Source organism: Ciona intestinalis, chromosome 5, assembly GCF_000224145.3.
Source record: "Ciona intestinalis chromosome 5, KH, whole genome shotgun sequence".
Taxonomy (NCBI): domain Eukaryota; kingdom Metazoa; phylum Chordata; class Ascidiacea; order Phlebobranchia; family Cionidae; genus Ciona; species Ciona intestinalis.
In genome coordinates, this window is record NC_020170.2 from 2,538,233 (window position 1) to 2,547,544 (window position 9,312).

Here is a 9,312-nt window from a genome sequence, read left to right on the forward strand (position 1 = left end):
AAACTAAAATGTTATTCAGGTATAGGTATATTTTTAAATGGGAACAACGCTAGGAATCAGTCATACAATTAGCAAGTCTTTTTTCATTAAGTTTTATGATAAAGTTGTTGATGCGATTTTTCCTCATCTTAAGTGCTTCCTCTTGATTATTCTCATTGGAGACCATCATTAACTCCTCTTTACGCAGCTCTTCCTCGTGCTCTTCTTCTTCTTGTTTCTTGTACTTGTATGACTGTTGATACAGAAGAATAGCACCATAGAAGTCCCATATTGTCATTTCTGGCCACAGGTGTCTTAGAAAAGAGAGGTAGGAAAGCGAACTTTGCCAGAGAAGAAAATCACTGAGACGAACCTCACCTGACGTCCGAATCAACAAATCAACTTTGGGTATTTGTAAAGTTTTATCCATTAGTCTCTCACTGATGTCACTTACATAAATCAAACCTTCGTCAACGCCCCATTTAATGTCTCTTACAGCTTGTGTCATTTCTAAGCGTGATGTATACGCTGCACATACGTTTAATTTACACTTATAGTTGTTCTTAGTCGTGGTAATCAGTTGCTTTGCAAGTGTTTGTAAACTGTCAGGTAACATGTCAAGTTCTCCCACTACGCATAACCTTACTCCAAGCTCCTCGAGCTTATCTTTCTCCTTAAGAATCCTCTCGAACTTGGTCCTTGCCAGTTCCATCAAGCTGTCTACTTCTTCCTTTGAACGTTTAAAATTTTCAGCACTAAAAGCATATACAGTTACTTCTTCTACACCAAGCTCCTGACACCACTGTAGGACCTCTGCAAGCTTGTCAAAGCCCTGTGAATGTCCCTCTATTCTTTCAACATGTTTTTTAACTGCGTATCTCCGATTTCCATCCATAATAAATGCCAGATGTTTTGGTATAGGTCCTACTTTCAGGATTGACGAATACAACCGGTGGTACCATGGCAATCTTTCTTTGCACACCAATGCCATGACTTTCCTCACAAAGAAACCTAAAAAACAAGTACAAATATTAAAGCTGGGTATTAAAAGTATTTAAGTAGAAAATTGGATTGTGGTATACTAATTCTGACGCACAATTTCACAAACAAGTTGGCATTAACCGATTATCCAGACTGCAGAGTATGGCAGGTGCACGCGCGATTTTTTTACAGACTTTCGGTTATGCACGCCACAATTTGTCCTACGCACGCCAATTAATTAAACAAGGAAAAAAATACGTATTAAATTAAGTAAGATTTCCTAACGTGGCTTGAAAATGTACATGCTTTGCACGCAGATTTTTAATGACAGCACGCGCGAACGCGAAAAATAACCGTCTTGCACGTGCGAGATCTCGTCAGGAACTGCCATACTTTGCAGACTGGCCGATTATTAAGTCTAGTTGTAGCAAACTCTCAAAAGCTAATAAACTATATACACACCACACACCAGTAACACTACAAACTATACGAAAACACCCTTTGGCGTTTTTCTAAACTGAACGGTAAAAACGCCGTAGGGACAAAAATTTGCAATGTAGAATGTACACATAACAGTTCAATGTACACGATAATTGGTTCTTTTAAATTCCAAAGACTTGCGTCAAAGCTAAATCGTTTGGGGAGGAACGTAAACGACTTTCAACTTTGTTTACAAATTCTCCAACGTAACTTACGTCTGTCTACGTTGAAATTGCCACGCTGTACATATACTTTACTCATTCTATGAGAGTGGCATATTTTAAGACAAGGCAAGTTTATACGTCAATTCTCAGGTCATGTATTTGGTAAATTAACAATATTTAAGCGTAATTAAAAACAAAATATATTGAAAAATTAATTTAAAAAAAGTGAATTTCTTATTTTCAAAATTAGCCTTTGATTAAACACAGGCCATGAATTACAACGGCGTAGCATAGTTTCAACCAGAGCCATAGAAATACCGAGTAGTCCAACCCATTGTTACGTAAAACACAAATTGAACGGCACTTTGGGTCCAAAATAACACAGTAGGTATAGGGAAAATGTATGTTTTTCGGTAAATTACAGAAAAACTTGGGCCTAAAAACAAATTTAAAGGTTGAAAAATGTAAAAAACATGTGTTATTTGTTTTCTGTGTCAAAAAAAGTCAAAAATTAGAATTAGAAGCGGTTGATTTGCGACATTTTAGTCATTTAATGCGGCTAAATTTATACATTTTTTTCTAAAAAATGTTGGTAAGGTAAATAGAAGCTGTTTTACACCTTCCCACAATAGGAAAACACAAACAAAACTTAACAAGTTCGTTTAAATCCATTGTCAAAGTCACCACTTTTGCTCTATTTTGGACACACATAGACGGCAGTTGGACTACTCGGTGTTTATACGACTCTGGTTTCAACAAAGCATATACACTGCTAGTATAGGCTATACGGCTTATTTGTAACATTTTATTACACGCCTTATTTTTGTTTGTTGATTTCAAAACACAGTAATGTACACGCGAAACCAGGCCGCTGTTAGAAAACATCAGCACAGTAGGCTATGTGTGTTTTCCGGAATTCGTCCCAGATTTGCTGTGACCAGTTTAGTTTCGTCCTATTTCATTTCAAACGCAAAAATCATGTGCAGAAATACTAGCCTTTTGTTTGGTGTAGTCTTATTCTTTTACACGCAAGCGGTTTCTCGAGGAAATTGGTATACACTGGGCGAACACGAATATTTGATAGACAACAAGTTAATCAGTGGGTTTGAAAACGCAAGGGCCAGATGCCAATTAAACAACGCGAGCTTAGTAATTATTAGAAATAACGAAACTCAGCAGTTTCTGGCCAGTAAAATTAAACACTGGAATGGTAAGATGACATAAACTACTTAAGTATTAGTAGGGTGGGGAAGATGGGACACCTTTATCAGATAATATCCAAATATTCAGAGCATGTTTAAAACACTTAACACCAGTCTATGGGAGTCGTGAGGATACGGATTTATAATTCTTTGAATGTTCTTTGTTTACCACCAAATGGGACGAGAAAATAGAGTTAAAAGGTGTCCCATCTTCTCCCAACCTACTCTATTTAATATTTACAGAATTAAATAACCGCAGATTATAAAATATGAAATTTGGGTATTAACGGTAGCCTATTCCATCTTACCCCACCATATCAGTATATATCTTAAACACAATTTTTCCAGGCGCCTTGTTTTACTACATCGGCCTCCAAAAAACTGGTAATGATAGAAACGCTTTTACATGGATCGACAACACTCCGATATCAAACGGCCCAACTTTTTGGAGGCCCGGAGAACCCAGCAATATGAGAGGGCCTAAAGATTGCGTAATGATGTGGTCGGATAGAGACGGGGTTCCTTTTCCTTGGATTAGCGTTCCATGTTCATACACAGGGCGCTACATTTGCGAAAAACCTCCAAGTACAGGTAATGACAGTTTGATTGGAAATATAGTCGGCTTGGCGGTATTGAAAGGACATTTTTAAAACCTTTTTTATCTTTCCGTTTGCTAGTAGACACAAAGAAGATTTACAGAATTACCTAACCGTATGGATTCGCGACTGTAACTGCTTAAAGCACAATAAGAAAACGTGGAATATAGGTGCATTAACCGTATCCCATCGTTCATCACAGCAGTATCACGTTTCAGTATATACAATCATATATAGTAGGGTGGGGGAAATTGAGACACATTTTAATTTATTTTTTCGTCCGATGTGATAGTAAACAAGGAATTTTTAAAGAATTATAAAACTATATGCTCAAGACTCCCATAGATCGTTGTTAACTGTTTAAAACACGATCAGGATATTCGGATATTGTGCACCGAAGGTGTCCCATCTTCCCCCATCCTACTATATAATTGAACCACTTTACACGGTCTTCCTCAAAATATAATGTTATTGTTTATTTGCATAAAGCACCGCCGACATCAACCCGGGCAATAGTTGCGACGACATCAGAGATGCCATCAACCCAACAACAGGTTACAACAACTGATCATTCTGAAGGTATATGTGTAGGCTACAAATTGACGTGTAATAACACCCGTGTTATAACAACTGTTGTTTTCCGGTTACGCGAGGATAAAGCAAGTTAGATTCATTTTATTAAAAAATAAAAACAACGCATTGAACTTGCGACATATTTTAAACCCAAATTGCGCATTAATTGTCTGTTTAGCTCAATTAACTTATATACAAATTTTATTGGCCGGAATACCCAGTCGTTTACAAGTTTGTGTCCCGTTGAAATTAAAACTCTTTATACTGCAGATGATGTAGAAGGCTTCACGGTATTTGCTCCAATTGCCATTATTTTGGGGGTTGCGTTTCTTGCGGTTTTATCAGCTCTACTAATCTGTCGCTATTTTAAATTTATAGCAGGAGCGGGGTAAGATAGGAATCAGAGTCCGTATATAGACATGCTTATATACGGACTCTGATTTGAATAGAACCAATTAAGCGTAAACAAAACTTTTAACGCATATCATAGTAGGGTTGGGTAGGATGGGATACGTTTTCAATCTCCTTTCCCGTTCCATTTGGTTATAAACAAATTATATTTACAGAATTGTATAACTGCTGTAGCCCTGCAACTCTATAATAGGGTTGGTATTTTGAAAACAAGAGGACATGTGTGATTCAACAGGTGCCAACGCTATCCCATCTTTTACCCATAGTACTTTTGTTTCACTAGGTAAATCTTGGTTTATGCGTGATTTGGTATTATGAAAACATTATCAAGTAAAGAAGTAACCAGTTAAAATTCTGTTTCAGTGCTAGTGCCCGACACAGAGCAAACACTGGTCTAACTCGGGAGAACTTAGGAAACTCCCAAATCGTTTATAGAGTTAATACAGGAGGTGAGATTTAGCACTTAACATCCAATATCCAGATCGTGGTTTAAGTAATTAGCAACGGTCTGTTGGAATCGTGAGGATACGGTTTAATAACTCGTAAAATGTTCTTTGTTTTCTCCAAAATATGACTAGAAAATAGAATGAAAGGTGTCCCATCTTCTCCCACTCTATATATATTCACAAGCCTGGCCTGTCATATATTTATTAAAATAAAACTAAAGTGTTTATTTTGGTCACAGGTGAGGGTGAACATGAACCATCTTATCAGGAGATTGAAGTTCGTGTTTCTATCTGTTCTGTATCACAAAATAACAGCGAGCGCAGTCCTTCGCGACCAGAGTCGAAAACCATGAATTCTGAGCCGCCATCAAACACGCTGACTGTACCAGCTGCAGTAAACGAAGCTAGCCAGCCACTAAATGTTGAAAACGCAAATATCGAAGCAATGTATAGTGTAGTAAAGAAAACAGATTTCGTTTAGACGGCAGGACTTATGTATTGGTTGCAATAAATGGAAACAGCTTGCTTGCTGTAGAAGTAAATTTTTCGTTGCTATTTAGAAATATCCGATGCCCGCACCATGTCCTGTTCAAAAACAATATAAAACCGTATCCTCACGACTCACAAATGGACACGGTCAGGAGATTTAGATATTATGTGGTTAAGGTGTCCCGTCTTCCACTACCATGAATAATGCGCTGAGATTAATGTTAAACTGGTCACTTGTGGTTCATGCCTTGCTGTAAAGATCTCACCCGTGTAGAAATAGATTCGCAATAAAAACGACAAATTAAAATCGTGAATCGTTGTGAACATAGTTTGTTACGTCACAATGGTGAACTGACGTCACAATCAGCCCGCCATCCAATTCTTGAACCTGATTGGTCGGAATGCTCTCGTGATTAACGCTTCGCATCAGCTGATTATTCCCGCCTTGATTGCTCCGCGCTTAAAACGCCTCTTTTACACAAAGCGAGTTAACACGTTCCAGTTTAGATGAAGTTTTCTCCACGCAAGGTTACAAGTTGGAAGGTTTCAAGATATTTTCCTGCAAGACTTGAGTTAAGCATTGTTTCATTACATTAGTACAGTATTATATTATAATTATATCATACTAATTATATATATTATATAACATATTTTATAGCTTTATATTGCAACAGTAATATTTACTATATTATATAGATTAATAGTATGCTACAAGTTGTGTGCCTTGCCTAAAGTATTACTTTATTATAATTCCAAGTTTAAGTCCTTCTTTATCACGATCTGTTTTAGGAATCGCGGTGATTCTTCATTACGTAACTCGTGACGTCACACACGCAATATCTCGGTGCACAATCGCTGCGTTCTTTACGTCTCGATCGTGTAAATTTCGCTGTCCCCCGCTCGCGTTATGCTACGTCACTATAGTATCATCACGCCGTACTCCGAACAACATGCGAACAACTTCTAGGCGTACATGCGTTTCGCGACGTTGCTTTCATGGGGCCCCATGTGCGTTTTGCGTCGAGGCAAGGCACATTTCTTGTATATTTAATTATATTTGCGCTATCAGCGCGAAGCAAGAGGATAAAAAAACGGTAAAGTATAAATCACAATTGGCATTATTACGTACATAAGCTCTTTTCAGAAACACTGATATGTGACATCACGAAGTGGTGATGACGCAACAGAAGAACCCACTTCGTAAGTTAACTGTTTCGTTACAAACTTATTTTACTTGAAATAAGGAGTTTTAAAGTTGGTGTTTACAGAACATGGTATGTGACGTCACCAGAGGATCAAGCGGGTCGTGACACGTAGGAAGAATGAAGGTATTATGACGTAATAATACAAAGTAGATTGGGGGAAAATGGAGCACCTTTAGTATCTAAATATCCTGATCGTGTTTTAAACAATTAACAACGGTCTATGGGAGTCGTGAGGATACGGTTTTATAATTCTTTGATTGTTCTTTGTTTACCACCAAATGGGATGAAATAATAGAATAAGTCTCATCTTTCCTTACCCTGCTGTACAAACTGAAATTTAGCGATTATATTTTTTCCAGGAATGTCAGCGAATAAAGCTACATAAGAAAAGTGCAAGGTATTGTGTATTATCATTGTTTGTTGTTATTTAGTACTGTAATAAACGTTAACGTTGGAATAAATAAAATAATTCTAAAGTTGTCTATTAAAAAATTGTTTAACCGTTTACGTAACTTTTGTACATTTTCAGACCAAAGACGAAGACGCCGATTAAGGATACACGGTTTGAGGTTTTAGGTTCATAAGTATGAGTTGTGTGTTGTATGTGTCTGTATGAGATTCTGTACTCTTATTCTGCTGGGCCTAATATTGCCAGCTATTTTTAGTTTGTCATTATACTATAGTGCATTTTGCATGTCATTGAAATATATGCAATGAAACTATAGCGAAAATCTTGCTGGATCAGGTTTTGTTGTTGTACACTCTATTGCGTTTTCCTTCACAAAAATCGAATCGTTCAGCGACTCTGTGTTGTCCTGATCACTTGATGAGAACGCTATGTTGGTACACAAATACTCAGTAATATCAACAGGCAGTATAATATGCGAAATATTTTGATAGTAGTTCCCATTTAATATACTGCACCGTTAATTTTTTTTACCTGACCAACTTATTTAAACGTTATGTAGCGCGGTTGGGACGATGGCCACGTCACAATTGCGCTACGACGTCAGTATGGCGGGTCAGAGCATTGTCCTGACCCTGCGTTCGGTGCGGTTACGTCAGTTTTAAGTTGCTTAAACGGTCAGGTTGTTGCGTGGACGTCGCCGCTAGTGATGCTACGCTTGGATTTAGGTCACTGTTATAACGCGGTTTGTCGCAACCTGACGCAGTTTGGTAACGGTAGAAGCGGTGCGTAACACATGGACGGTATATTGTGTGAAGATACGACGAGAGTATCGCGGTACCAACATGGCGACTTATCTTTGAATTGGAACATGCGGTTGAACATTCAACATGGTGTACACTGTAGATGATTATCCTTCAGGATTTGAACTATATTTTCGTTGGAGATCTTTCAAGGATTATGTCCGCGTTAATTGATTTTTTACCGCTCCCCCTTTTTGTATGCTTGAGCTGTTGTGTTTGTAGCATGTTTGGCACAATATCTCTTGGCACTCGTTGTACTCTTTTTGTCTTTTTGTCGTATTTTTTGTTCGCGTATTGGTTGTACCATTTTCGTCTAAGGTTTCTTTTGCATTGCTTGGGTAAGGTCTATCCGGCAAGGCGTTTCTCACCATAGTAGAAACCCACTACCATTGGCTGGGGGCTTGTCGTGCCGTAGTGGCTTTCCACCAACGCCAGCCACAAACTGCGCGAAGGCATTTTTAATCCGACTTCTATTTTTCAGAAGATTCTTCAATAAAAGTCATCACGTAAAGTATATTTGGTATAATCACTTTGCATTTATGCAAAATAAAATATCTGCAACACATTTCTGCTGTATGATTTAGTTGTATACGTCATAGTGTTGATACGTCATTGAAGAGTGACGTCAGAACTCCATACGTCATTTTAAAGAAAGACGTGACGTCATTGGGACTGTTGTGTGTATATACCTCTAGTTGGAAGTCGAAATTATTTAATATCAGCTTATGTAAGTATAATAAACCTTGCTCCTAGTCTTGCCAACTTTAACAGTGCGCCAACTCACGAAAAGAAATTTGGTAAAAAGTACCTTACCGTTATAGCCGTGTCACTTTCAACGGTGCGTCAGTTCACGACCAAGAATTTGTTTAAAAGTTGCAACGTTTCAAATATATTGCAGCAAGGTGCCAGAACTGCTATGCTATGTAACATTAGGTAAGACATAGCTGTGATTTGATTTAATATTCATATCCATTTATAGTAGACTGAGGTAAGATGGGACAGGTTTTTATTCTCTGTTTTCATTCTATATGTGGTGGTAAACAATTTCAAAACTATATAACCGTAGAATTTAAAATAGCGCTGTTATTTGTTCAAAACACGACCAGGAAATATAGGATTTAGGCGCTAACGGTATCCCATCTTATCCCACAGTATTATATTCAAATTACAGAAACCATGATTTTCGTTTTCATTGCTGTCCTTGCTGTCGTGGAGGTTAGAGCTATAAATGGAACCTGGCACAAACTTGGACAAGAGGAATATTTTATTTCAACATCTACAGTTGTCGGTATCAACGGCGCCAGTGCTGAGTGTCAGAAGTTAAACGGAAGTCTTGTCATAGTTAAGAACAACGAAACTCAATTGTTTTTGGTGCGAAGTATAGGGCAGGTAACTGGTAAGTAAAAAATGTGAGACAGTATGGTGGGGTAAGATGGCACATGTTTTTATTCTCTTTTTTTATTCCTGTTATTTGATAACAAACCGAGTTAAATACCCACAATCTTACGACTCTAAAATGCGCTGTTAGTTGTTCAAAACACTAATATAATACAGTAGGGTGGGGGGGGGGGGGTGGG

At 37.8% G+C, this 9,312-nt stretch overlaps 3 protein-coding genes and 1 long non-coding RNA gene across 5 annotated transcripts in view; 3 read left to right on the forward strand and 1 right to left on the reverse strand.

Annotated features, from left to right (window-relative positions):
• Positions 1-6: 6 nt before the first annotated feature.
• On the reverse strand, positions 7-1,731 carry LOC100179261 (dehydrodolichyl diphosphate synthase complex subunit DHDDS-like). Of its 2 annotated transcripts, none has more exons than XM_002120270.4 (2): positions 1,656-1,731; positions 7-990 (listed from the first exon to the last, which is right to left on the reverse strand). In XM_002120270.4, exons 1-2 carry the CDS (start codon positions 1,699-1,701, stop codon positions 50-52), a joined length of 987 nt encoding a protein of 328 aa, XP_002120306.2. In that variant the 5' UTR covers positions 1,702-1,731; the 3' UTR covers positions 7-49. The 2 variants fall into 2 exon arrangements, with proteins under 2 accessions (XP_002120306.2, XP_026690493.1); XM_026834692.1 differs by lacking the exon at positions 1,656-1,731 and adding an exon at positions 1,514-1,634.
• Positions 1,732-2,410: 679 nt separating this feature from the next.
• Positions 2,411-5,635, forward strand: LOC100187106. Its single transcript, XM_002120341.4, has 6 exons — positions 2,411-2,814; positions 3,155-3,397; positions 3,892-3,981; positions 4,246-4,363; positions 4,750-4,835; positions 5,072-5,635. Exons 1-6 carry the CDS (start codon positions 2,454-2,456, stop codon positions 5,311-5,313), a joined length of 1,140 nt encoding a protein of 379 aa, XP_002120377.3. The 5' UTR covers positions 2,411-2,453; the 3' UTR covers positions 5,314-5,635.
• A 793-nt stretch (positions 5,636-6,428) lies between these two features.
• On the forward strand, positions 6,429-7,147 carry LOC113474279. Its single transcript, XR_003395936.1, has 4 exons — positions 6,429-6,521; positions 6,590-6,649; positions 6,886-6,923; positions 7,056-7,147. It is a non-coding gene; the product is annotated as an uncharacterized LOC113474279 (long non-coding RNA).
• A 1,064-nt stretch (positions 7,148-8,211) lies between these two features.
• The window catches only part of LOC101243125, a 2,837-nt gene continuing 1,736 nt past the window's right edge, over positions 8,212-9,312 (forward strand). The window contains exons 1-2 of the mRNA XM_004226060.4: positions 8,212-8,668; positions 8,907-9,131. Of these exons, the coding sequence (XP_004226108.1) occupies positions 8,912-9,131 (220 nt within the window). The 5' untranslated portion in view covers positions 8,212-8,668; positions 8,907-8,911. The remainder of the gene's footprint in view (positions 8,669-8,906; positions 9,132-9,312) is intronic.

Bases quoted from the DNA above. Each gene is read 5' to 3' on its own strand.
- LOC100179261 (XM_002120270.4), bottom strand. From the start codon at position 1,701: ATGAGTAAAGTATATGTACAGCGTGGCAATTTCAACGTAGACAGAC. The intron at 991-1,655 runs GTAAGTTACGTT...CTTGTTTTTTAG, and splicing joins CAATTTCAACGTAGACAGAC to GTTTCTTTGTGAGGAAAGTC.
- LOC100187106 (XM_002120341.4), top strand. From the start codon at position 2,454: ATGTACACGCGAAACCAGGCCGCTGTTAGAAAACATCAGCACAGTAGG. The intron at 2,815-3,154 runs GTAAGATGACAT...CAATTTTTCCAG, and splicing joins TAAAATTAAACACTGGAATG to GCGCCTTGTTTTACTACATC. The intron at 4,836-5,071 runs GTGAGATTTAGC...TTTTGGTCACAG, and splicing joins TTATAGAGTTAATACAGGAG to GTGAGGGTGAACATGAACCA.